The sequence below is a fragment of the Lutjanus erythropterus genome, chromosome 22 (assembly GCF_056507025.1).
Source record: "Lutjanus erythropterus isolate fLutEry1 chromosome 22, fLutEry1.hap2, whole genome shotgun sequence".
Lineage (NCBI taxonomy): Eukaryota > Metazoa > Chordata > Actinopteri > Lutjaniformes > Lutjanidae > Lutjanus > Lutjanus erythropterus.
The window spans coordinates 12837101-12864680 of NC_139338.1; the positions used below are offsets into that span (position 1 = coordinate 12837101).

The 27580-nt window shown below is 39.5% G+C and overlaps 1 protein-coding gene across 3 annotated transcripts in view; it reads left to right on the forward strand.

Annotated features, from left to right (window-relative positions):
- ahcyl2b (adenosylhomocysteinase like 2b) overlaps positions 1-26626 on the forward strand; it is a 52842-nt gene extending 26216 nt beyond the window's left edge. The window contains exons 1-17 of one of the 3 annotated variants that reach the window (XM_084710565.1): positions 3697-3824; positions 5981-6092; positions 13938-14081; positions 15779-15879; positions 15985-16087; positions 16238-16332; positions 17140-17246; positions 17528-17644; positions 17796-17859; positions 19666-19754; positions 19847-19917; positions 20943-21037; positions 21788-21886; positions 23057-23125; positions 23276-23354; positions 24459-24579; positions 25441-26626. In XM_084710565.1, coding sequence (XP_084566691.1) covers positions 3774-3824; positions 5981-6092; positions 13938-14081; positions 15779-15879; positions 15985-16087; positions 16238-16332; positions 17140-17246; positions 17528-17644; positions 17796-17859; positions 19666-19754; positions 19847-19917; positions 20943-21037; positions 21788-21886; positions 23057-23125; positions 23276-23354; positions 24459-24579; positions 25441-25447 — 1524 coding nt within the window. In that variant the 5' untranslated portion in view covers positions 3697-3773 and the 3' untranslated portion in view covers positions 25448-26626. Of the gene's footprint in view, positions 1-3696; positions 3825-5980; positions 6093-13937; positions 14082-15778; positions 15880-15984; positions 16088-16237; positions 16333-17139; positions 17247-17527; positions 17645-17795; positions 17860-19665; positions 19755-19846; positions 19918-20942; positions 21038-21787; positions 21887-23056; positions 23126-23275; positions 23355-24458; positions 24580-25440 lie in introns of those variants that run through there. The other 2 variants (XM_084710563.1, XM_084710564.1) reach the window with 2 other exon arrangements.
- The last annotated feature ends 954 nt before the right edge of the window (positions 26627-27580 follow it).

A 27580-nucleotide genomic window follows, 5' to 3' on the forward strand; every position in this document is an offset into this window, starting at 1 on the left:
AATTGAAATGAAATGGTACATTGCTTGAATCGAGAAATAAAACTTTTGTTTCATTATAAACTGGAGAATCTGCAGATTAATTCCATACACAGTATGTTATATGTTATGATCCACTATAGTTAGGCCCAATAAAATATGGATAAATCCCTGTTTGTTTAGCTTTGCTGTCATCTCAGTGTGGTCGCCATATTGGAGCATTCAAGATAGTAAACTAGCTAGTAAACAAATAAGAGATGCAGCATTCAGTACAAAATCTACTGTAACTGGCTTAATTCAGAACCAATTGTCATGAAATTTGTTTTTGTATGAACGTAAAAAAAATAGCATGATAGTTGTTACTTGAATTATAATCATTTACTGGAGGCAGTCTATTCACTGCTGTGCCAAAACAGTGACCTTTTGAAAAGCCACAGCTTACACTGGGGCATGCAGCAACCAACATGAAGTGTAAATTAATTAGAATTTCAGCTTTCAGATTTCTATATTTATTGTACTGTTGTAAAGCCACCTGGTTCCTTGTAATGTTGTGAATAACAAAATGCAATTTGTACTTATCTCCCTGTTCATTGTTTCCTCATTAAGTTGATGCAGTTTAAGAAACTGAGACTGTACTAAACAAAAAGTTAACATATATCTATATAAGAAAACGTAGCCTACGCAAAAAAACTTTATTAAAAACTTTGCAAATCTCTGCTGGTTGTTCTGGCAGCTTCACCATCTGCTGCCTGGCAGGGATCTGCACTCCACTGAGTGCACTCTTCTAGTTTTCAGTGCAAACACAGGAAAATGAAATGGAACACTGGGTAGTTTCTTACTTTTGTTTCTACCACTTTTAGAGCTCTGTGTTTGAAACAGGTTTGTAGTAGTTGCTTAGCAACATTAAGAGCTATTATCAGCGTTGTGCATCTGTATAGAATTACTAGCATCAAAAACAAGTGAACATGCTGTCCAAGTCTTACTTGCTAACCAATACAGTCCACCTCACTGGGACTGGCTACACTCCCAGTATCCCACAGCCCCTCTGGGATGTGGTAAGTGGACCCTGGCCAGTGCTACTGTGTTTTTCACCAGTAGAAAGCCAACCTTTAGTAGCTCTGCCTCTGCAATTTAGTTTAATTGCGGAACACACACAGCTGAATTGAAAGGTGGCAGTCTTGGGTGAGCTCCCATGTGTCCCTGTATTGAGTTAACATTCATTATTCACATGTCATTAGTCTCTCAATCAGTCACCATCCATAATGTACAGGAGTGCAGTGCAAGGTCAGAAAGACGGAGGGAAGGTTGAAGATTGTCTGTTTCTTTCCCACGCCTGTCTCTCCTTTTTTAACTTCTGCGTCACAGAGATCAAAAGCATCTTGTCAATATATTTCTCATCTCTTTGAGTATTTGCCTTTGTGTTAGGTTTTCAGTTGACATAATGACATTTCCGCCTCTGGCTGCTCTCTACATTTTGATTTAATGACCTCCACATAATGATTTTCTTCCAAAATAGCAGCCAGTGTTTTGGAAAATAAGCTTTTTACATGTTGCTGAGTCATGTAGACCTCTTCCTAGGTGGCTCTCTAATGTACTAGTGCAGGAGCAGATAGTTTCAGTCTCCATTAGTTGTCCTCAGTGCCTCTCTTACATAAGACAATAAGTCTCTCTGCAAGGCTCTGTCATGTCAGGTCCCTATAAAGTTGTTTTTGTGATGTTAGCTCAGGTCATCCAGCTTTGATTAGTGCATGTCTTATCACACCAGCATTTGACTGTTCATAATACAACACGCTTCATTCATAGATGCAGAGAGACTCAGTGTAAGCTGGAGGAACAGCTGACCAGCTGGTGATTTATTGTAAGCGGCTGTGGATAAGAGCATCAGCTCATTCACTACCTTGAAATAAACTGTAAAAAGTCTCATTACAGCAAAGTAAAACAAAGATTTATTGAGATTTCTGGGGTTGTTTCACTTGCCAAGAATACTGTCAAATTCAAGATTATAGGGTCTTTTTATAAGTTAAAAATTGGTTAATGATGCAAACTTGCATGTCTTGATTTGTTCTTTCTGTTGTTTGTATGCTGTAATATGCAATATTAATTTTGAGGATCAGGAGTATATAGAGCTACACCCCAAAGGGTGAGAACAGAATGGGTTACCTTTCTGTCATTTTGCTCACTTTCACTCTCATTTTGTGCAGCGATAAACAAACCACTGTGTCATTTTCTCTGGCAGTACCCACTGTTCTGATCCCTGAGCTAACCTGTGGTAATCTTGTCCCAAAAACATGTCATAAGCTTCTATATCCCCTCCTCCTGAGCTCCCAAAATGACCCTCAATCCTTCACAGCAACCCTGAGCTCCTAAAGCTCCTCATCCAACCTCCATCCGATAAATCTGAAGAGACCAATAGCCCCATTATAGCTGGTTATTGGGTTCAGGGTTATTAGCACCATTACCTTCTTGCAGTAGTATAGAAAGGAGTACGCCTTTCTAAGGTGCATCAGTTTATAAATAATCTATCAATAATCTTTAGTTAGATTGCCATGGAAAGTTTTTACAAACTTTGGTGATCCCTAAATTTCCTTCTAGTGCCCCTATTTGTGGTTTTGAGTGAAATGTCTCAACAAGTATTGGATGGATTGCTATGAAGTTTGGCACAGATGTTCATGTATCCCTCTGTAAGAATTGTCATCATTCTGGTGATCCCTTAACTTTTCATCTAGCACCATCATCATGTCCAAAACTGTTGGCCCAAAACCTGGCACAGCCTGGCATCGCCAGAATTATTCACAAATATGAGCTAGTCTGGGATGTCCCAGTTAATTTTTGGGATAACAAAATTTTGATCCATGTTTTTGATAAAACAAAATTTTGTTATTCCATTGCCTATTTCCTAATGCCTGTGCTACTTAGTCTGAGAGTTATATCTGAGTTTTGTGAGCCCGGTGTACCATTATTTTGTGTCTGAAATCTCATCTACTTAATTATACCAGCATTCAGCTGGTGCTTAGTTCCCACATCACTGGCATGATTTTTCAGACCTTTCTCTGTCCTTTCAAATCTCTCTGTCAGTCATGGTACCCAACCTGCCCCATATTAAATATCCAGTTGTAATTGGACTGAGCTCCAAATCTGTCTGAATAGGAAGGTGGCCAGATGTATGTGCCAGCGCAAATGACAACTCCTGCTCTTGTGAGTTTTTTGGGGTTTATTTTTGGTTTACTGCTCCCTTTTGACTTAATTAATTAGTATTTTTGTGTTATGTGTTTATGTCTGGCAAGGACTTTTGGATACAGTTTAGATAATAAGTTGTTGTTTTGTGCTCCAATTTGGGGTACATTTTAGTAATTCCATGGAGTCCCACCCTAGATTTTGAACAATATATTCAGTATTCAGTAGTTTCCCACCACTTTTTCAATATCCAGGCTTAATACTGCTCATCATAACCATCTTGAGTCAGCAGGGGCAAAGGTTATCTTTGGTTTTGATACCAGCAATTCAACCCAATCTCTTGAACAATCAACAATTAAACAAGAATACAGAGGTAGGAGAGAGGGAGAGAGGGAGGGAAAAAATGAAGGGAAGGGGAAACAATTCATTGCATTGTGTTTGCCGGCACATGGTTGGACCAGTTTGGGCTGGATTGCAGGAAAGCGGAGGCTAAAAAGAGGCAGAGGGAGAAGAGGTGGCCTGTTAAATGATCAGACCTTGAAAGGCGAGGTCCCCTCAATGCACAAGGCCTTGAATCAGACATAACTTTGAACTACATCACACACCCCCACACATATGCTGCAATGCTGAAGAAGAAAAAAGATGGGGAAAGCAGTGAGCCCAGTGTAAAAAAGGTAAGGATAAAGGGCAGAATTGAGGGAGAGGATGAATAGTCTGTGTTTGGTTTGTAGGAAAGTGATGATCAGTCTGTGGATGAAGTGGAAATGGCAAAAAAAAATTGATTGCAAGTGAAAGTAATCAAATGGTACATTAGTTTACATTGGATTTGAACAATTTTGGTATCAATTCCGATACTGGCTGATAGGAGTAAGTTATGTGGTATTGGATGAGTAGACTTATACAATACAAGCACTTTAGGCAGTATAAGAGGCATTTTTATTGTTACTGGTATTGGTATTTATTTAATTAACTGTATGTATGATATATGTTTGTAGCATGAAGGGACTACTTTCTTTTCATTGTGCAACTTTGTGTTGTATAATGATAATAAACAACCTTGACAGCTTGATACTGAAGTGAGAAAAGGGTTTACACTATTGATGATTTCATGTGTCATGATGGTTACGATGACTCAGATGTCCTTTGTGATTGGACAGCAGCTCTGCCCTGTCATACACTGAACTTCTCGCAGTGAATGTCTTGTGAGAATGAATGAGTGATTGAGTACACCCACCCGCCCACACACACACACACACACACACACACACACACACACACACACACACACACACGGAACCTCTTGGTATCTGACATGCACGTCATACAGAGGATGTTTCTGAATGTCTGTCTGATTTTTTTTCTCTGATAAATGCCTGAAAATATTTTCTTGTGTTGTACTCAAGGCTGGTCTTTTTCTTTTCAACATGGAGAATGATAGAGAATAACTTGTTCCTTTTATCACATCATAAAAGCTTTTCACCACCTCCGTCAGAGGACTGTGGCATTGGAGAAATTTCTCATTTGCCAATACATATCTCAACAAGACAATTTGCTCTGATTTGTGGGTGTTAGTCAAAAACTTTTCTCAGTTAGAAATGAAAAAAACACAAAAATTCATGTGGTTTTCATACTTCACTGTTCACCACCCCCACTTGCATGGATTGTTCTTGTTTTGTGGTTTTATGGGAGTAATATGTCAACTATTTATACTCTGTAATATTATCAGTACTTGAACTATGATGCTATTGTAATAGTGGAAAGATCAACAAGACGATAGTCGTGGTCGGTGTGAAGCCTGACTACAGTGGCACAGGACCAGGACAAACTGTTGTACCTTGTGTCAGCTGTGTGGCCTTGTTGGCAGTTGATAATAACCTCATTGTCTCTTTTATCTTTTAAAGTCGGAATGAACTTTCCTTCCTTGTGGACTTTTTCTGTCTCTGTTTTTTTGTCAGCTTTTTTTAATCTTTATGCGAGTGTTCTTTCTTATCCCTAAAACAATTTGTTGTTGTCCTGTTCGTGTAAAACAAATCTCTGCTGACACAAGCCCAACATGATCTGAAAAAAAAAAGAATTGAAGTCATTAAAGATGCAGTTTAAGTTTTCTGTTAATGAGTGATTGTTGAATTTCATCATAATGCCTGGTTAATGTATCATGACTGTGTAATGCAACTGTGTGTGTCTGATGCTCAAGAGATACAAGACATGCATTACATGTGCCGACTTTAAAAAAAATCATTATGGCGAAAGTAGGGTTGCCCCAATCACATTTTATTGCAACTGATACCAATGAGCTGATACACAGCCATTTTTTGTTTTGTTTTAGGTTAGTTTGATATTAAGTCAAATCATACTGGTAATAAATTTTACCACTAAGTGTTGCAAATGACTCAGACACTCCCAAGTGGACGGTAAGAGCCCATGAATGAGAGCTGATTAGTGAGTTTTCTGCCACACGTTCCTGTAAATGTTTCACTGTAAAAACCTTGTTAAGAATTGAAGGATTTCTGTCCACTGAAATGCTACAGGGCCTTTAATTTGAAACAGATACAGGAAGTGTTGAGTTTGCAAAAGCCCAATGCAGTGCAAATGAAGGCAGATCATTCAGTTAAAGCTTCAGACTACGTTACTGTACAACTGTAATAAGCTCGCTACCTTGCTAACATCACATTGTTTGCATCATCGATGTTAACTAGAAAGTATTAATCCCAATCTCCCATCTGCTTTTAAACTGCTAAATATTGTTTGATAACAGATAATATGTTAAAATGTCCATTTGATCTACATTAATGCAGTTCTGATCTCTTTCCTCCTGCTCTCTCTTTGTCAGCAGATCCAGTTTGCGGACCAGAAACAGGAGTTCAACAAGCGTCCCTCCAAGATTGGCCGGCGCTCTCTGTCCCGTTCCATCTCCCAGTCCTCCACAGACAGCTACAGCTCAGGTAAACACACACTCTCTCCCTAGTGCTCAATCTCAATAGCCCACTACTGGTCCTTTATCAAACATGCCGCTGGCTGTGACATGTTTCCATTACGTCTTTTATGACACCAAAGATACAGAAGTATTTCACCTGGAGGAATAGTTGGCTGCTTGATTGTGCTTTCCTCTCTAGTTCACGTCTGTCCTCGTCTCTCAGGGTGTCATTCTCACACTCTTGACACTGCAGTTCATGTGAAACTGTGTACTGTGTTAGAGGGTTAACTGCTGGTGATGGGCTGGAGAGAGAAAGAAGTATTGGCTGTGGTTGAAACTGGGCTGAATCACCAGTTCCATTCATGACTGCGGTGGTAAAAGACAAAGTTCCAAAGACAACCACCATAAATCAGTGTCAAGCAAAATGCTGTACATGCTATGATATTTGAACAAATAGGAATTACATGAGTCCCCACTTCATGTCTTGTCATAATTGTGAAATGTGGGACAGTAAAAGTAGGAAGCAGAATTCTCTGAATTCTATTTTATAATAAATTATGAAATTCATGAGAGAGTGTCTCTGCACTGACAGTGGTCGTTATTTATGGCTTCAGTGGTGAAACCCTTTTCCTTTTTTTTTGCCATTATACATTTTATCCGGCAACTCTTCTTGCATTTTTCTGATGCACCAGGTGCCAAATATCGCCCAAGCATTGTGACTTCTCTCATAGGTCCCCTGCCATGTCTGAATAAATCTGTAAGGAATATTTGCATATAAGTCACCTATGTCCAAATGTCCAAATGTTTTAACAGCTTGATCAAACCAGCATTTTTGTATATTCCATGTCTGAAAAGGGCTTTAGAGGAGGCTTCTTACAGTGCTAAAGATTATATAATTGTTTGTTCTCTAAATAAGGCCTTAAGATTTAATTTCCCTCAGCCCATGTACTCAAATTGGATTTTGAACTGATAAAATAATCTAGGGGTGCAACTTCCAATTATTTTCATTATTTATTAATCTGTTGATACTTTCTTGATTAATTGAATACTGGTTTGGTCCATAAAATGTTATAAAATGATGAAAAATAGTTGCCGATTAATTTAATAATTGATTAGCAATTAATTGTTGCAGCTCTAAAACAATCGAACACTTATTTAATTTTAATTTAAGACAAGAATAAAATCCGGACATTCATAGACATTCACACAAAAATCAGTGCACCACCTCCAAACCTGGCTAGTCAGTGAGTCGGAGAGATGCTCATTATATCCTCTGGCTCGCCTCAGTTGGCCAGGGACGACTTCCACTGGAGCACCTCGAGGGGACAACTCCGCTTTAAAGGAGTGTTTTGGAAAATGCTTATTTGCTTTCTTTTTGAGTCAGTTATGAGAATGGTATCGATCTTCTGATCCATCTAATTAAATATGAAGCTACAACCAGGACATGGTTAGCTAAGCATTAGGGCTGCCACCAACTCAAGATTGTCCTTGTCCACCAGAAGCTGTTAGTGGACTTGTCATCACATGTTTATGATATTAATTTATTTAAATATATATTTTTGGGGCACAGAGCAAACTGCTTGTTCAGCGATACTTGCCGAAATTGGGTAATATCTCTCATCTCTCTTATCTTATATTTTGAACAGGTCTTCAGTTCACATTACATTTGTTTGTTTAATCCATACAAAACTGATGTATAAAAACCACAGATTGTGGTTTTACAGGCACTTGGGTGCTGAACTATTTCCTGGATGGGGCGCCGTTGCTTTCTGAAGCCTTGTTGTTCACTGTGAAGTTTCAAGCTGAGTGATAAGCACACGGCATTTCCCAAAAGTGTACAAAATCTTCCGCCTTTAGTATTGAGAAATGGTAGCACAGCATCAAGATGAGAGAGTCTGATATGCATGAACCTGTTTATGATACTTTCTCTCTTGTTTACATTCTGTTTGAGCTGCTCTAAGGGCTCTTTGAGTTCGGGCTGTGTGTCGGGGTCATTCACAGTGCATGGATCTTCCCATGACACCATTAACGTGATGAATTAATCTGTGTTTGTGATACTGCTCTGATGGGGTTGTGTCTGCTGGCAGCATATTATGGACAGACAGATGGATGACAGATGGACAAATGGACTATCAGTCAGTATTAGTGGATGGCCATGAAGTGCCCCTCAGGTCAGTGGTGCTAAAAAAGTCTACAGAGTATTCAGTACTCTTACTGAGGAAAGATTAAACATTTTGGTCCTGTGGCTTCCTCACCAGCACATTTGCAGGCCGCCACATGCGTCTTTCAGCGAGCAACTCCAATTGGGGTCATCTAAGAAAAGGACCTTCTGTTCTGTATTCCAGGAAAGGAAAAAATCTGCCTAAAATTTGTAATGTAGGGCTTTTCCATAGTAGAGGGGACAGTCACTCCGAGACATATTGTGAATGGCCATGGGCTGTAGACCCACACTGGCTCCATGCAATTGTTTCTCCACTGCACAGCAAGGTAAAGCAAGGTGGCCAGAGGGAGACTTTAAAGAAACACTCATGGGTCACCCAGAGTCGGCCTTAACTTCAGTCCCACTTTTTGATTTGGTTGGGGAGCAATTTTGTATCTATTATGCTGGAACAGTAGCAAATAAACAATACTAACATGGAACCAATGACCACTAATGCAAGCTATGCAGCCTGATCAGAATTTATCAGAGCCCACCCAGCTAGCTTTATGCTCCACCTTTACGTGTGAAAAGGACAAGATGTCTTGCATTTCATGATTTGGATTGGCAGATTTCAAAGGGAGATTTATTCATATTAATTAATTAATAAGAGCTTAACTTCTTTTTTGCCTGTATGGGTGAAATTGCATTTTGCGTTGCATAATGGTCTTAAAAGGTCTTGCAGAAACCCTGTATTTAGATTCTTAAATTCAGCTCTGTATTCAGCTCTTAAGATCAAGATCGGCACACTCAATGTAGAGTCACTTTCTAAGGTGAGAGCTGGATTTGTTCCATTTGCCCTCTAACACACATCTTTTCTTCTTTGTTTTTCTTCACTTTACTTCTGCTTCTCTCCTCTCACCTCAGCTCTTACTCACCTCCCTCCTGGAACCAGATCAGGGCTCATTAAATCACTCTACCTCCCAAGAACCATCCTCTCCAGCCTGAGGCTGTCTAAACTGACTAAAATAATGATCTGATTTTTTCCCCCTCGATATTGAGATAGTGACGGGAGCACTTAGTCTGTATTTATTTCACTCAGTGATTTGACAAGCTCATTTTTGTCCGTCTTGCTAACATCTTAACTATTACCGGCAGCAACTGCAAATTAAGTGAAATGCGTCAGTGCTGCTTTCAGAAACTTGTGCAGCCCCCTTTTGTCTCTCCTTTTGAGCCCTCGGTTTTATGCTTGTTCTTTTTTTCCCCCGCCCCTCTCTGCTGATTCCCTGTCTTCTCACATAAGTCCCTCACCAGACTGCTTCTTATTTCTCTGATGTTTCCCACAGTACAGAGGACACTCTGAACACACCAGTAGTATTTTTGCTAAGATCAATTTGGTATGGATTTTTCATAAGGGTTCCTCTTCGGCTGGTGGTCCAAGTTTCTAAAAACAAAGCAGCAGAAGTGAATCACCTTGTAATAAGTATTTTTTTTATATAGGTCAGTATTTTGGAAGGAAAATAATAAATCTAAATAATAATTTTACAGATCAAAATGTGTTTTCAAGTAACTGCAAGAACTGAGAGCTAGAAAGAAGTGCACTTACCAGACCTCTGTAGCCTGCTCCTCATTGCTGCCACTTAGGATAACACACCTGAGTCTCTGACTGAACAGTCAGAAGTCAAATTGCATTTTGGGTTATGTAGTCATGGGTTTTGGCAAGGCAGAAATGAAATGAAATTAAAAAAAAGACAACATATCAGGGCCTGCTGCATTGATTTAGATTTTCCTGACTTGGTTTGATTTTGTGGGGATCTGCTGTAAACACTGGGGCATATTTTTGAGTTGTCTCTCTTTAAAGGGATAGTTCACCCAAAAATGAAAGTTCAGTCATCATCTACTCACATCATGTTTAGTTTTTTAGTCCACAAAATGCCGCTGGAGTTCCACAGGAAAATGGTGTGATTGACTGTCTGACAATACACTACATGGAGTCTCTACAGTGCTAAGACTGAGACAAAATATTAGGTTTTAGTTGAAATGTCTAAGCTCTTTCTGTATTAAAGAGACATGCTGAGGCCTCTTGATTTTGACTTTCCCTTTACTAGGACGTTGTCTTTGGCTTTGTCCCAGTATCCTTTGCAAGTATCAGTACATCCACCCTCATGACCCCTAAGATCTCCTCAGCTCACACACCCCCCCCACCCTTTCCTGCTGTCAGTACGGATGGGAGATTTTAAAAGAAAATGGTACACTCATGGATTATTACCCTGTTTTTTTTTTTAAGCCTTTCCCCTCCTGGCACAGTACAGCATGTTCTTTAACTTCAGGACTGTTACAGTTCTGGCAGGATATCCAGTCTTATCTGGTACTGCTCCATGGTCACTTTGAGAGGGTGGTAGGAGTGATATTGGCATGGTGTACCTGCTCGTGTACAGAAGTATTGCACCTGAGTAGTGAGTCAGCCTGAAGCACAGGAACCACACAGTGCTGGAGCCAGACATGGAGGCATCTCTTTACTGAGCATGTTGCCGTATGCTGTGGGCACTACTGTTTATATCTCACAGGGGTGATACCTCATTAATACTGATACCTCTCTGTTGCAAGTTTTTTTTCTGTTCAAGTGTTAAAACACATTTGTACTGTGTTTACATTCTTCTGCAGTCTGAAATTGGAAAGAGGCTGGAGTTGCTCCGGTGGTGGAAAAGGTTTTGCAGGCAGCTTTATAATCAATTTAATTAAACTCTGTGCTGTGCAGAATCCGTAGGCTTCCAAAATCAAATTGTAGGGTTGGGAAAAGTACAGGCTTTATTCACAGCGAAGAAACCAAAGGCACATTGTGTTTGTTCTGCACTTTTAGACCTTAAAGCTCTGGCCAAGTCAAGGCAAAGCAAATTTATTTGTACGCCACCTTTCAACAACAAGGCAATTCAAAGTGCTTTGCGGAACATATAAAGACGTTACGACAAAATATAAAAAACACATGGCAATGTGAAACACACAAGGAAATATAAAAAGATACATATAAATGGTATATAAAATGATTAATACAAAATAAACCAGAATAATTAAATAAAATAAGACAGGAGAATAGTCCCAGCTTTATTCAAGAACATTCAGTGACAAACAGAAAAATCTTAAGGCTTGATTTAACCAAGAGTTGGACAACATTTTACATTGTCTGAGACTTTGTTCCAGATATGTGATGCATAAAAACACAACCCTGCCTCTCCTTGTTTAGTTTGGGTTCTGGGGACAATAAACAGGCTCATCACAGACGGTCTGAGAGGCCTTGTAACGGAGCAGCAGATCCAAAATGTATTTTGTCCCTCAAAAGTCAATTCTGTGCCGACTTTTAATCGTTCCTCTTAAGATCCAAAGAACTATTTCTGTTTTATCTTTGTTGAACTTGAGAAGATTTTGGCTCGTCCAGTCCCTGATTTTTTTTTTTTTTTTTTTCAATGCACTTTTGTGAGGCCATGGTCACCTGGTGATATCTGTTATGTAACTCAGTGTATTGTCTAATTCTGGCAACATATTTTGTTGTTTTTCACACATCAGCAAGTAGATGTTCAGAAACAAAAGCGGCTTGAGAATGGAGCCTTGGGGAACTCCACATGACATTTTTGTATGCTCAGATGTGTAATTAACAATCAAGACAAATTAGTCCCTAACCGCTGTGCCAGACAGTCCCACCCAGTTCTGACTGTCTAGTGATAAACTGTAGTCGACTGTGTTCAATGCTGCACTGAGATCTAATAATACCAAGACTGAAGCGTCTCCGCTATCTTTGTTGTTTGAGTGGATGACATTCAAGACCATAACAGGAGCAGTCACAGTACTGTGTTGTGGTCAAAATCCTGATTGGAAAAGATCACAACAATTGTTAAGAGCCTTTTGACTGAGTTTGGTTTGATATGGGTTTTAACAGTCTGTTCATCAGTGAGGGTTTGAGATGATTTTTTTTTTTCAAGAGTGGCTTAATTACTGCCCTTTTCGGTGCCTGGGGGTAAAAGTGTTGACTACTTGCAGAATAATTATCAAGGCAGCAGAATGAGGATTTTCAGGCACAGTTACCTCCAAGGTTATATGGCTGATGAGATTAAATTGTGTTGAGATAACTGAATTAATTTTAAGTGCATGCTAGTCGAATGGCATTGATTCATTGATTAGATGAACAAAAGACAATTAGTTGCCAACAATTCTGATAATCTGTTAAGCGCTTCAGTCATTTTTCAAGCAAAATGTCAAACATTTACTGGTTCCACCTCCTTAACTGTAAAGATTTGCTGTTTTTCTTTGTCATTTTTGATAGTAAATAAGCTCTAGGCAAGTCATGGTGCTTCTTTCTTACCAGAGCCCACCTTTTCCTTAGTGGGAGCAATGGCATTTGAAATTTTAGATCTGAAGATCTCTGCCTGAATGAATAATAATAATAGTTGGACTGCACTAAAAAAAGGCAATAACCAAATCAGAACTCCACCCACTGTTGTAATGCACTGTAGCTCATAAAGCTTAAGTTGGGAGCGTTTTAACTTGGTAAGAAATGCTGCAATGCTGTCTTGTTCTAACTTGAATTTAATACCATCACTTCCATTTAAACAGCGAATCCCAAAAGGGGTGATGCCATGGAGAGTGAAGGGAGGAGGAATCAGGACACTGATCCATAAGCTGGTTGTCAGTGCGCTGACATTGAGGCCGTGATGTTTTGTCTTTGTGGGGCTGAGGCTGCTGTGTGTCAGGGTGCATCATCTCAGGTCTGGCTGATGTGTGTCACGGGCTGAGCTAAAAATGGTCCATCGGTACATGAACTACAGATTTGCACAAGGGGAGGCCATCTGCCATCTGCCCCGAAAAGATTCCTGGATTTCTGGAACAGTTTGAAGTTATCAATGTAGCTGATCCCTCTCAGGCCGCAGGTTTTGCTGAGCCATATGTTGAGTACTAAGAGTCTGCTGAACCTGTCGAACCCTGTGTTGACCGCTGGCAGTGGTCCACAAAATAGAAAGCAGATTTTAAACAGTTCAATGAAATCCTACTTGAGCACTTCTGATTGCTCCCCACAAACGTAACTGAAACCTGAAATCTAGTGTAATTTGGGATTGAGGAATTTTCTCTTTTGTCACAGACCATCGACATATACTGTGATCAGAAACATGAGCAGGTGCATCTCCCGCAACCAGCATTATAGATTGAATGGTCTCTTCAGATTTTTTTTCCCTATTTCCCTGTGAGACTACTGTCTCATTCTCATGAAGAGTTATAAATCATTCAAACCTGTTTTCTAGTTGTCGGGGCTGCCTGTGCTCTGTGCTCATGCCCACCTTTTGCCAGTTGAAGTTGGCTGACCTGAATCTATAAATTCTTGTGGGTGCACAGTCATTCGCTTATCTTTTCATTTAGCACCCAGATTATCACATCACATAGAAATTACAAAGTAGATGCAACACAGAGATTTCATTAAATTATCCTCCCAATGATTTATAAATTGTTATTGGAAATCCCCTTCAATCTGTTGTAGTCTGAGACAGGTAGGAAGAAGTAGCATAATTAGCTAAACAGAGAGAGAGAGAGAGAAGAGCATCTCCAATGTAGCAAAGCAGGCAGCAGCCCGTTTTTTATTTTTTAAAAAGACATACACTTACGGATATTGCATCAAGACTTTTTTTGACAGTATTGAATTGTGTGTGTGTATGAGACCTACTGACGATATTTTTGTCTGTGTTTCTTTTTTAGCGGCATCATACACGGACAGCTCCGACGATGAGACGTCTCCTCGGGACAAACAGCAGAAGAACTCCAAGGGCAATGGAGACTTCTGCATCAAAAACATCAAACAGGCCGACTTTGGACGCAGAGAGATTGAGATCGCAGAGCAAGGTAAACCAAAACACTGCAGCTTCCCAGTAGGGTTCATTATTTCTTCAAATTTGTACATATGATTTAAATGCTGTGTTCCAAAGCCCCTCTAAATACATTTTCCCATGTGACTTGACGTAGGTTTCTTCATGACGACGTTGCAACATATCTACATTGTGTCACTGCTTTTTGCTAACAGCTGAGTAGGTGTTTCCAGTCGAAAAACCTGGAACACTGACGGAGTCGCCCTTTAAAAAGGGGAAACTTAAGGGTTGGTTAGTGGTTTATTATTAGTCAAGTTTCCATCCAAATTTATCATGAATTATCACCAAATTTACTGAAAAGCAAAAGAAAACGAAATGCACAATATGGTTGCACAATATGGTAAAACAGTCATATTGTGATTATTTCACTAACATTACGATTGTAATATGCAGTACGATTAGAGAGAATGAACAATTTACATTACAGTTTTCATTTTGACTGAAAAAAGTTATTGAAATTGTGATGAAGTGACATGTGACAAACAAACATGTTTTCTTTCATCTGGAGAATAAGACTTGTAGACCAGGGCATCTCTGCAGAGCGACAGTACTTCATTATAATGCTGTTTTCTCACATTTTTCCTTTTCCAAAACATTGCAGTATGGTTCTGGTTCTGCTATTTGGACATTACATTTGGCCACATTGCAGTTTTGGTAATTTTGCCATTAATTGTGCAGTCCCTCATGTTTCCACCCACTACTGTTAATATTAGGAATTTAGTGCTAATTCTCCAGTCTTGTGCCATTAAGTCATTGCAGATGAAGAGGACACAACAGGAAGCTGTAATTAAGAGGGCACCAGTCAAACCTGAAACGATGTAAAAGAAAAAAACATGAAAATTAAAAGCTTTTTTACGATATTACCTCCCCCCCCAAAATTTTCCAGCATTTCCTTTCTGTTTTTTAATGCACAAATTGAGTATAGATGGATGGACGAACAGCTGGGGTTAAGAATTGGGCACTGATTCTCCAGTCAGGTGCCATTAGAAAGTGGGAATTAAAAGAGCACCAGTCAAACCTCAAATGATGGAAAACAATGTAGAGAACATGATGTTTATGTTTCTTTCATTCATTAATTTGAGACGCATTAGAGTCTCTTTCACTTGATATTTTGACTTTTTTTCCCAAATTTCCTTCCTTTGCTCTGTTTTTTAAATACACAAATTGAAAATATGGTTAAAAACAGCTGGATTGAAATGAAAACAAAATACAGAATGCAATGATATGTGAATCTTTTTTTACCTATATTTAATTGCTTGCAGTACAAGGGCAGGATATTTAATGTTCAAACTTATTGTTTTCTGTAACTATACACTCTGTGTGTTTGAACAGTGCTTTTATGTCTATGTGGGGTTGTGTTATGGTGCTGGGTGGCCATATGTCGCTTGTCACTGCCAGTGAGAAAACCATTTAATAACAAACACATAAATACAGACATTATTCACATCATCCCCTAATTACTTCACTGAACATACAAAGAGCCTCAGCTGAACCCTGCAGGCTACACTCACACACAGACGCACACCACTTAGCTTGACTCCTTCAGCTGGATGAGATCAGACGATAGATCAGTGATGAAGTGTCTGAAGGATTAAATGAGAGGAATTCCTTCACCATCCAGATGATTCCTCTATCTATTCGCTGACTATTTATTTGTTGGTGTGTTTCTGTCAGAGATGCCAGCTCTGATGGCACTGAGGAAGCGAGCCCAGGGGGAGAAGCCCCTCGCCGGTGCCAAAGTGGTGGGCTGCACCCACATCACTGCACAGACTGCTGTGAGTGGGAAACACAGACGCACTCACAGGCTAAACATAATGCAGTTTTAGTCCAGCAGCTGCGACAGAAAGTCAAACTTGACTGTCTTGTCTCTTCTCCCTCAGGTGCTGATGGAGACTCTGTCAGCTTTGGGGGCTCAGTGCAGATGGGCAGCCTGCAACATCTACTCCACCCAGAATGAAGTGGCAGCTGCCCTGGCAGAGGGAGGTGAGACAGAGAATGTGACATCTGCCCTTTTCATCTCTCCTGTCTTTAAATATTCAGATGCTCTCCTTCCCATCATCCTGCAGATTCATTATTTTTTCTCTTTCACACTTTGTGTCCGCTGCGCACTGAATGCTTCCTGTCTCTTTGTAGGTTTCAGTGTATTTGCATGGAAGGGTGAATCAGAGGACGACTTCTGGTGGTGCATTGATCGCTGTGTCAATGTGGAAGGCTGGCAACCCAACATGGTAGCACACCCACAGTCTAAATAAAGCCCATTAAAGACACAGTTCACTCCAAAATCTTATATATCACATATTTTTCCTCATGCCTGTAGTGCTATTTATTTATCCATCTAGTTTGTTTTTGGTGTGAGTTAACAAGACATCTGCTTTCTCTAGAATATAATTAAAGTACAAACCCCAAAACCAGAAAAGGTGGGGCGCTGTGTAAATAATTGGAATAATTGGAATACTTTTTTGTCTTGTTGGTGGTACAAACATCTGTTTTTTTTCTCTGAAGAACAGAAGTAAAGGAAGGATAATGTGTCTAGTATTATTTTGGGTAAATTTATACAGATGGTGGAAATAATAAAATGTGTTTTATGTTTTGTTTTGTTTTTTTACCACATTTGTTAGACAGAAGAAAGGGTTTTCATGGAATTATTCTAAAAATATTTTTGTGGTTAAACAGATTTTTTTCTTGAACGTTTAAGAAAAGACACTTAAGAGAATTGGAAAAATGTGTGTGGAAAAATTGACCCTGCTCTTTTCTAATGTTAATAGCAAAAGGTAAAAAGGTAGTGTACACACAGATGTTCAAGACAAAGTTGCCTTGAAGCTCCTTGTGTACTTTACCTTTGGGTATTTAGTGTCAGAAATATATGACTTTGGTTTCAGCACCACAAGTAAAATACTGGGAAAACATGTCCCTTCAAAGAGCTAACCTGCTTTTTATCCGTCTTTCTTTTTCACCTTTACTTATTATATTTTTCTCCTCTTTCAATCTTCCTCCCTCTCTCTTCCTTTCTGCTCATCTTCATCTCCAATTGTCAGATCTTGGATGACGGTGGAGATCTGACTCACTGGATCTATAAAAAATATCCCAACATGTTCAAGAAGATCAAGGGCATCGTAGAGGAGAGTGTTACCGGAGTGCACAGGTGGGACAATCACGCATAAAGGCTCAAAATATTCTATTGCTTCAGATGAAACCAGTTCTCTGTCATTTAAATATTAGCAGGTACAAGTAAATGTTGACACTAGACTTGGGCTCACACTTTCAGGACAGTTTCTGTGGGGTAACATCGCCATCTAGTGGGGAAAATGTAACTTAGATTACACCATTGCAGCATTGCTGTGTGTATACTGTTAATTAATTCATACATGTGCATAGCTTTACTTTGCTATTTTTTTTTAATTTGTGTGTTTTTTGTGTGTTTAGGTTGTACCAGCTGTCCAAGGCAGGAAAGCTGTGTGTCCCCGCCATGAACGTCAACGACTCTGTGACCAAGCAGAAGTTCGACAACCTCTACTGCTGCAGGGAGTCAATCTTAGACGGGTTTGTTTAACTTCATTAGAGATTATAATACCCAACATGTTTGTTGTTAGAACGTCTGCAGGGTAATTACACCCACCTCCTCTCCTCTCCGCTCCACACTGTCTGAATAAATATCAGGCTGTTGGTGAAATAATTGTGTTTCTGTCCTCAGCCTGAAGAGGACCACTGATGTCATGTTTGGAGGCAAACAGGTGGTGGTGTGTGGATACGGAGAGGTGAGGCGGACATTTTCATCTTTCCTTTACAGGTTCATACACAGTGGTTGTTCCTTTGATCTCCTCTTGTTACATTACAGCGATGATAAATCCACATATTAAAATGGAGAGATTTAGGGGTAGCTTAGAAGACAATATAATTATTTCCTCCTTTTGTAAGGAATCAAAGCAGTTAGGGACCAAGATTTTGGAAATGTCCCACAATTTAGTATTCAGAGGTTGTCTTTAAACAACTTCTGTTACAATTGATTTATTGACAGTGTTTTGATCAAATGTAAGCTACTAAAAACTACCAGAGCACATAATTTGCTTGTCTATTTCTGGTCAATATACTAGATGTATAAATGCTTAAATAAATAGGCCATTGAAACCAGTAGTAGCTGATTTGTTATGGTAAATATTCTCTAAATTCCCACCCAGGGGTGCCTGCAGCCTCCCCCAGGAAGCATTTTCGATACCGCAGGGGAAAACTGACTCAACACTGAGAGCATAAAATTTTAGATTTTACTGAAAGATAATTACAAGAAGGCTATAACATGACAACAGATAAAACAAATGAGAGGAGTGACGAGAAGGAGAGAGAACTGTGAGTAACTGAGAGAGGCGGGACTATGTGGGCACTGCAGTGGTGTGTGTCAAATTGCTGTCAGAGAGAGGACACATCAAGACAGTCCAGCTGGTACCAGAGTAAAAAGCATTTCAGATAATCAGTATCAATCTTTATCGATGCGTCTGTTTTTTTTTATAACACTGCCAGGAAGTACTTTTTTCAGTTTTTAAAGTGTTTGTGAAAATTGTATAATTCTTCATCTAATGTGAAAAAATACAAATAAATAAACAAATAACCACTGAGAATACATCAAAACTGTGTTCAACACACTCTCAATGTCAATGTTAAACTTAAAACACCAACAATTACATAGATATCACATCCATTTTTATTTATCAAGACTTTTCACGTACAGAAACAAGCAAAAAGCAAATGGGAAACAAAAAAGCAAACAAATATGAGGTCATGAGATGATCAATAAATCAAGGCAGATTTGCTTATATTAAGATAAAATATCAAACATGGAGAAGGTCATATGTTTTAGAAGATGTACGTGATGTAGATGTAGGGCCACCCACACAAAGAACTACAACTATAATCGTTCTAACTCAAGTGGATAGCAGAGTCCGAACTGCAGCTTTGTACAGTAGTTGTGGTGTGAACGCTGACATGCATTTCAGTTAGAACCATTTTAAAAACAGTAGTTTTACAGTTGTAGTTTTTTTGTGTGGACAGATTCAAAGTCTGAATAGTAGGACAAGGCAGAAAACACAAGCTTGATCAAACGTAATTTCTCCACATTCCCTCCATTAGCAGAGCCCCGTGCCAGTTTGTTTGGCCTTCTGTTTGGAAGTGATAAAAAAGCAAATCAAGTTTGTCCAACAGAAGTCTCTCCAGGTCTGGGAGTTGGTGGAGGATGGCTGTGTTTCCCAGGCATTCAGCCACATGTCTTCAGTCAGTTCACTGTCCAGCTCTTTTTCCCATCATTCCTTCACATAGTCTGAAGTATCCTTATTCAGTGATAGTGAAACTGTTTAAAATCTATTCAGATTAATACGTTTGGAGCATGATAGTTGATGTTGATGAAGGAGTAGTTAGTTAATCTGACAGTGCGTTATACACAGAAATTTGGGAACTACTGCTATCTGCAAGTGTCTAACCATTGATTTACCCAACACAATAGTATGTTTTCTCCTTTGATTACAGATGTTTTTCTGACGGATCGTGTTATAATATCTCATATCTGTCATCCTCAGGTAGGAAAAGGCTGCTGCGCTGCCCTCAAAGCAATGGGCTCCATCGTCTATGTCACAGAGATCGACCCCATCTGTGCCTTGCAGGCGTGGTAAGAGTGCTTGTTGGATTTCTTACAGCTCACTGACTTGGGTTAACATCGCTTTAGTCTCATGATCTTAATCGTCTCCATCCTGATCACAGCATGGACGGCTTCAGGCTGGTGAAACTGAACGAAGTCATCAGACAAGTGGACATCGTCATCACCTGCACAGGTCGGTCCAGCCGCTGTCTGTCCCTGTGTGTCTCTGATAATCATTGGATTCTCGGCTAATGACCTCACAGCAGGGACATGATCCAAAACTAAAGTGTAAGACGGTGCAGATTGACAGTCACACTGCTCAATTGCTGTCTGTTCAGGATGACTGGACAGATATTCAGTCATCAGTGTGTGACAGTCACTAATAAAGTTCTCAGCGCAGCAGCCAGGGAGTTTTCCTCAATATTTAATTGGAGCAGAGAATTACTCGTTTCTCTGCTTCGTTAGCAAACGTCGCCAGCAGGCCGAAAGCGGAGAGCTCTCTCTTAAGGGCAAATGAACAGAAAAGATAATAAAGAGGATAATAAGGTAGATGATGATGCATGGCACTTGTGCAAGATTGTTCTAATGAAGTTATTAAGTGCTGTTAAATAAATATATAAATTAAACGGGAAAAGCTTTAGCTCTAATAAGGTCATGTACTGGTGGATTCATTAAGGTCGATTCATTAGAGCCCTCGCAGCAAAATTCAGAACGCGTGTTTAATTCCCAGTGAATTAATAATGCTGCTGGCGTGAAATAAGGGAATCAGTCTTCCTCTCTGAGAAATTCAAGTCATTCTTCAACGCTTTCCCAATTTGTGCATAAAAGTGTGACTTTACTTATACATAGATTGTACTTACTGTTGGTAAGTTTTGTTTAAGAATTCCTCTGGTTTTGATCAAAATGTCAGATAGAAACGGTCACTCTAGTCCTTTTAGAGACATGCACATCATCATTAAAGAAGCTCCATGCAGGCAGGTTGAACAGTCAAACTAAATCACATTTTCAGACTTAATTAAATATGCTACATGCTGAGATAAGAAGTAATTAAATAGAGTAAAATAAAATGGATAGAGACTCAATTCCCAGATTTTACTACATTGGGTTCTTTGATTAAATTTCAAATACACTCAATTCTTATTTTCTTTTTGTCTGTCTTTGCTCTTTGTGTGTTTGTCCTTATCTTTCTCTCTCATGTCTCTCTCCCTCCATCATCAGGCAATAAGAACGTGGTGGTGAGAGAGTACCTCGACCGCATGAAGAATGGCTGCATTGTCTGCAACATGGGGCACTCCAACACCGAGATCGACGTGGTCAGTTACCAACTTGCACAAAACTTGCGAAGACACAGAAATAACGTGAAAACAGTACATGGTGCAGGCCTGCGTCATAGCCAACATGTTTAAACAGGTCAAGATAGAAAAGAACAAATTAGGAGACATGGTGGAAGAGCAAAGCGTACGCCAACACACATGACAATTTTCAGTCACATGTGACAGCATGTCGAACACACTGTTGACCTTGTGATTGTTCAGTGTTGTCATGGCAACTGAAAGCCCCCTCATCTGAGTCCCTTGGAATAATTTGGCAACACAAGAGAAGTGTATTAGAAAGATATTAGACATGTATTAAAAATTTGCACCATGGATTTGATGCCACTGCATTGTTTGAACAACTTAAACTGGGGTGCAGTTATAGGCTTAGAGGCTATGCATTTAAAGCTTTTAACTTGTGCTCACGTAGAGTGTCAACAATTAATAGCAGCTAAAGATAAGTGTCACAGTGCACCAATTGTACTCTCTAGACCGTAAAGCAATGAGACAGTGGTGCTACAAATAGAGCAAGTATGCAAGGAATTGAAGGATTTTTTTAAAAAGTCAGAAGGAAGGAAGCCGTTCAGACACTAGAGGAAGTTGTGACTCACTTCTTTAAGTACGTTAGTCCTGGAAAAGACCGAGCGAGCTGAGTCAGTGATGCCCCTGATGATAGATGAGATGACAGCTCAGTGGAAAATCACCACCAAAACAAAACGATCGCTGATGATGTTTGTGTTCCTCACGTAGGCGAGCCTGCGGACTCCCGAGCTGACCTGGGAGAGAGTGCGCTCTCAGGTGGACCACGTCATCTGGCCCGACGGCAAGAGGATAGTGCTGCTGGCTGAGGTACACACACACACACACACACACACACCTCCTGGATCACACGCTTAACCCAGAGGACTTTGAAAGAATATATCACTGTTAATATGTTTTCCAGCCGTTACTAGTTGGCTCATGTACATTTAGCCTAAAATTTCATCAAGAAATGAAGTTGTAGAAAGATGCATACACACACCCCTGCATGTGCACATTGCAGAATAAGACTAGATGTGTGTGTGTGTGTGTGTTGGAAGCTGTGACAGAATGAGAGCAGTCTGACAGGGCCAGACAGACAACCTGCCAGCCCGTTGATGCCTGCGTCTGTGCTTTTGTTTGATCTGCAGTAGGTTTCAACCACCATCCTCACCTCTCCCGCCTCCATTATCACGATCCGTTCTACCAGTCCTGATCCAAAATAGTTGCATTCCAAAAATGTTTTTTATTTAAATAAGACATCATCTCAACATCGACAGTCAGTGCCTCTGAAGAGAAGAGAATTAAGATAGCAGGTTTGCTTTTAAAGTTTAAAAAAAGAGGAGCTGTTTTTTCATTCCTTTATTTAGTTTTAGAATGTAATATTATACACTCATGCATTTATTTATACAAATTCATGACATGCACTTATTGCTCCATTGCTAAATCAGCGAGGGAGATGGGCAACAAAGACAAGTTTTAGCTGACGAGACATTCAGAGCTGTGGAGGCTCTTTGTGCCATTTTGACCCCTCATTACTGGACACAATTAAAAAGGTCAACCAGCATCTACTGTAGTTAATACACTGACTATGGATAAGTACCTCTCACATCCTCACATCAAACTATCCCCACTGTTATTTTAAGTGTGGACAGGATATCAAAACCTTACTGACAGTTTTAATTCTGCTTTTTATTGCAGCTACAAATACAACCTTTCTCTGTTCCCTCTCCTCCTGACCGCAGAGTGTTTCAGTTTTACATACTAACTACCTAATTTTCTGCAACACTTGGGATCTCCTAAACGCACTCACTGCAATGCAGCATCTCAGACAGCTGCAACGGTTTACTGTCCGTGGAGACGAGAGAAAACAAACAGATAAAACAAACACAAATTTCATTTTATGGGACATGAGATTTCTCCACTCATACTGTATATCCTTTATCCTTTTAAGTACAAAGTAAGGTGTCCTCTAACCTTGTGTCACCTCTTCCTCTGCAGGGTCGCCTGCTGAACCTCAGCTGTTCCACTGTTCCCACCTTTGTGCTCTCCATCACCGCCACTACCCAGGTAAATCAGGGGATCAATTTCTGTCTCATTTACACTGTTGTACATGATTAGTCTTATTTAGAGCATTGTTCTCACTTTGTTTCTGTATATCACTAAAAAGGAGGTCAAAAGAAGCTGGTGTGTGAGTAACACTTGTGTGTCTCTACCCAGGCTCTGGCTCTGATAGAGCTCTACAACGCCCCAGAGGGACGCTACAAACAGGATGTTTACCTGCTGCCCAAGAAAATGGGTAAGATTTCAGAATTTGTCAATGGAATATATGGAAGCCCATTTCCCTGGTGGAAAATAAAGATTCTGTAAGTCATTATAATGAGAAACGTTCTGAAACAAGTTAATAACTTTTTAACTTCTATATCTATCTATACTACTATGTATAGTATCTATACTAAGATAGTACTAGATACTAAGTCATTATTTTAAGAGTTTCTCATTATTTTGAGATCATAAATCACTATTTTGACATATGGAGTCATTATTGAGAAAGTTTCTCATTATGTTGAGATGCTAACTCATTTTGAGGTACTAAGTTATTCTTTTGAGATCCATAAGTCATTATTTTAAGATACTAGCTCAGTATTTTGAGAAGGTTTCTCATAATGACTTACAGGACCTTTTTTCATCACACTGGCAGAAAAAGGCTTCCATAGGAGTAAAACTTGAACAAAGACTACTTAAATAACAGAGAACAGAGGTATGAATTCCTAAATGATAACAAACAACAAGATATCAGGCCAGAGAGATTTAAGAAAAAACATTGTTTGGTACTTAAGCAGCCACCAAACATGAAGCGATTACAGAGAATTTGTTTTTGCCCCAGCACACAGCCTGCAGCCATATTGCATTTATCTCCATAGACATCCAAGTCAGTCTCATCTGTTCAGTCCAGAGTTGTCTCCCTGGATAGCGTATCATTCACAGTAGAATAAGTCTCGGTTGTCTGTGCACATATGTATGCGTGCATAGCCTGTCACATTTCTTAGCGTTTCCCCTCAGTGCATTAGAGCCAAGCACACAACTTAGTAAAGAAAAACAGGGAGCCAAATGTAGGTCACCCCGTCAGTGCTTCCTGCTGCTGCTGCTGCTACCACAGCACATGCTGTCAGGGAGATGATGGAGAGGAATGAAAGGAAGGGCTGAAGAGGAAGTTAAGACATGAAGAAGGATGAGGAGAGGAAAGCACATGAGGAGAAAGGGGAAGATAGAAGGCAGTGTGGTGAGGAAAAAAAATCCTAGAGCCCCACTGCTACATCTCTTCCTCTTCTCATTTGAATGATTAATCAAACGCAGACGCCCGGTGAATGTTAAAATGTTCTTTCTCTCTCTTGCCATACAGATGAGTATGTGGCCAGCCTACATCTCCCAACGTTTGACGCACATCTTACAGAGCTGACTGATGAACAGGCCAAGTATCTGGGCTTGAACAAGAACGGGCCCTTTAAGCCAAACTACTATAGGTATGAAACCACTTCAACATTTTGTGGCATTTTGTTTTCTCTAACTCCAATATTGAATTTATTGAATTTAAATCTTTTAAAATTCCTCATCAAATTGAATTTACATTCAGTCTTCACTGCTTGTAAGTAACTAAAGTGAAGGAGAACGGCCAGGGATAGCAGTTTGTAAATAGAACAAAAATGCAAACAACAATTCAGTAAAAATAAAGATCATGTTAACCGTTATGCTAAATTGGCATTATCTCACTATGGGTAAAAATAAATAATTAAATAAGAAAAATAAATAACATGGTCAGTTATCACTTGAAATTTGATGAAATCAAGAAACTTGTAACCGGACTTGGACTTAAAAGACCAATGACTCATGACTTGAGAAGCATTCTGAGAAAGGGCCTGGAGTTTTATATATATTTTTTTTTATTTAAAAAGTTGACTTCATCCTACATTTACCCCTCATCATAACCTGGTCAAAATTTAAAATAAATTCAGTTGGTCTCTTTGGCTGTTTTATGACGAAATACCTGCAAACCCATTCTTTGTAGTTGGTGCTAATTTACAAAGGTAACCATGCTAATATGCTAAACTAAGATAGTAAACATTACGCATGCTAAACATCAGCATGTTAGCATTGTCATTTTGAGCTCATTAGCATGCTGATTTTGGCATTGAGGCCACACTGTGCCAAAGTAAAGCCTCACAGAGCTGCTAGCATCACTGTAGACTCACACTGTGTCCCAAATTCCAAACCAATACGCTATATAAGTATTTTTTTTCTTTAGTATATCCAAAACCATAGTATGAAACTGATATTTACAGCAACCATCATCCTAACTTGTGTCCCTTCTTTTTTTTCTCCTTCAGGTATTAAACCTGTGTTGGGTTGGACTGAAGAAACACAACTACTCCATGAATGGCACAGACCCATAGAGGGAGAGGAGGAGGACCGAAGGAAGGACGGACAGAATAGTCAACACACCTGCTTTATATTTGGGGAAAGGGGAAGGGGAGGAGCTCTGACCGAGCCTGAGGGGGAAGGGGAGGGACGGAAGGGGCGTGGCTTTCCCTGCGCTTATGGCAGTCGTTTTATTTATTCACTCTCGACAACAATAACGATAACATTAACTCTAATCTGCCATTCGCCGTTAGCTAGCTCCCCGGTGTCTTCTTCTGGAAGACTTCCCTTCCACTTGTCATTTCACCGCCATTATCTACGCTCATTTGTGTGTCGAGTTGTATGTAAACCCTCCATCCTCCTTTCCCATTGCCAGATCTTTTATTGTTTAACTATTAAAGATGAAATTATTGATGCTAAAAAGAATATATACGTCTATATAAAAAAAACTTGATTAAAAAAAAATCTGTGTGAATGAAGATGACCTTTGAAGATTTAGTGACGGACATATTTTCCTGTCCTTTTTTTTTTGTTGTTTTTGTCTTTTTCTTTTCTACTCGTGATTTTTGTTTTATCTCTTGTGTAATATTGCGAGGGCGGGGTTAGACGTAGCGGGAGGGGGTTAGGCGGGATCTCAGGGTCCAATCATATCATGTCTTTTATTTGATTGTTTCATTGAGATTCACCATTGTGTCTGTTTCTAAACTTTTTTTTATGCGTTCTTTCCCTTCGGATCAGCCTGTAGTTTGTCTTTTTTTGTTAAATATGACTGGATGGTGACGGTTCTTCCCACCTGTCACTCAAAGCCACAGTGAAACCATCTCATTGGCTGCTTCTTTCTCTTCCAGCTGCTCACGTGGCGCCAGTGTTGAAGTAATGAAAAGTATTTCAAGCTAGTGAGAGCTAACCTTTTCGTTTTGTCTTTCCCTTTGCTCAGAATGACTATACTGTATTAGAAGCATGGCAGGATGTCAGATCATTACAAGGGGTATACTGTATATTTAGATATTTATATTGAAATTAAGATTTTTCTATCTCTTTCTCTCCTGCGCCATCTAATATCATTTACTTTTTGGAAAAAAAATCAACATATGTCATAAAGATAAGCAATTAAATGTTCTAATGATAAGTGTAATAAATGTACTTAAACCCTCATTTTGAATACTGTGACAGAAAATATTTACAGAGATACCAAATGTGCAGTCCAGCCGGTACTTAAAGCAGTTATCTTCAATCAGGTCCTCACTGAAAAGTATGGTGCTGTTAAGATTTACTGTACTTACCATATACACCACGACTCTTCGGTACTGTAAAAAAATAGATAAAATCTGGGATCTGAATTCCACCACGCTGTAAAAAGAAAATAAGTTTAGAAAACTAAAAATTTCATGTCAGCTTGCTTCAGTAGATTTTAGAGTTTTGATTCCAACCAAAACTCAAGTTTAAAAATAAGGTTTTACCAACTAATAATGTTATGTTAATATAATTTACTTTTCTTTAGATAAACTTGAATCTTTGAGATTCTGAAGCCCCCAAAAAAGAACATTTCAGAAATCTTTGAGTAGACTGATTAAAGTGGAAGTGAATAATAGCTAATAAATTAATATTTTCAGATTCAACCATTTCATTTTCAAGCAAGTACGACCAATTTTTGAAACATTTTTTGGGGGGTTTCTAAAAATCAAAGATTCAAGTTAATCTGACGAAGAAAAGCAAATGATCTAAACAAAAGACTGTAGGTTTGCAAAACTTTGAGCTTGATTCAAAACTCAACTGATCAAGCAAAGGCAGTCCTTGAAATTAGAAGTATTCTTAACTTTTTTTTAAACAGTGTATGGCTTTTTTCTTTTCTGCAAATTCATCTCCAAACTTGCTGTCCCTGACATATTTTTAGTTTCTTCCTCCCCACCTCGAGAGGTTTAGATTCTTCCGCTGTAATGAGCTGCACAGTCGTCATCCTCAGCAGCTCGTCCCCAGCTGACCTGACGCTGGAAATTAGACAGTCCTGACAGTCATTTCACCTGACAGCCGAGTACACCCCGCCGCTGTACCGGCTCTGCACCTGATCCAATCAGAATCTCTGCTAACCTGCAGGGAGAGGCTGCCAGC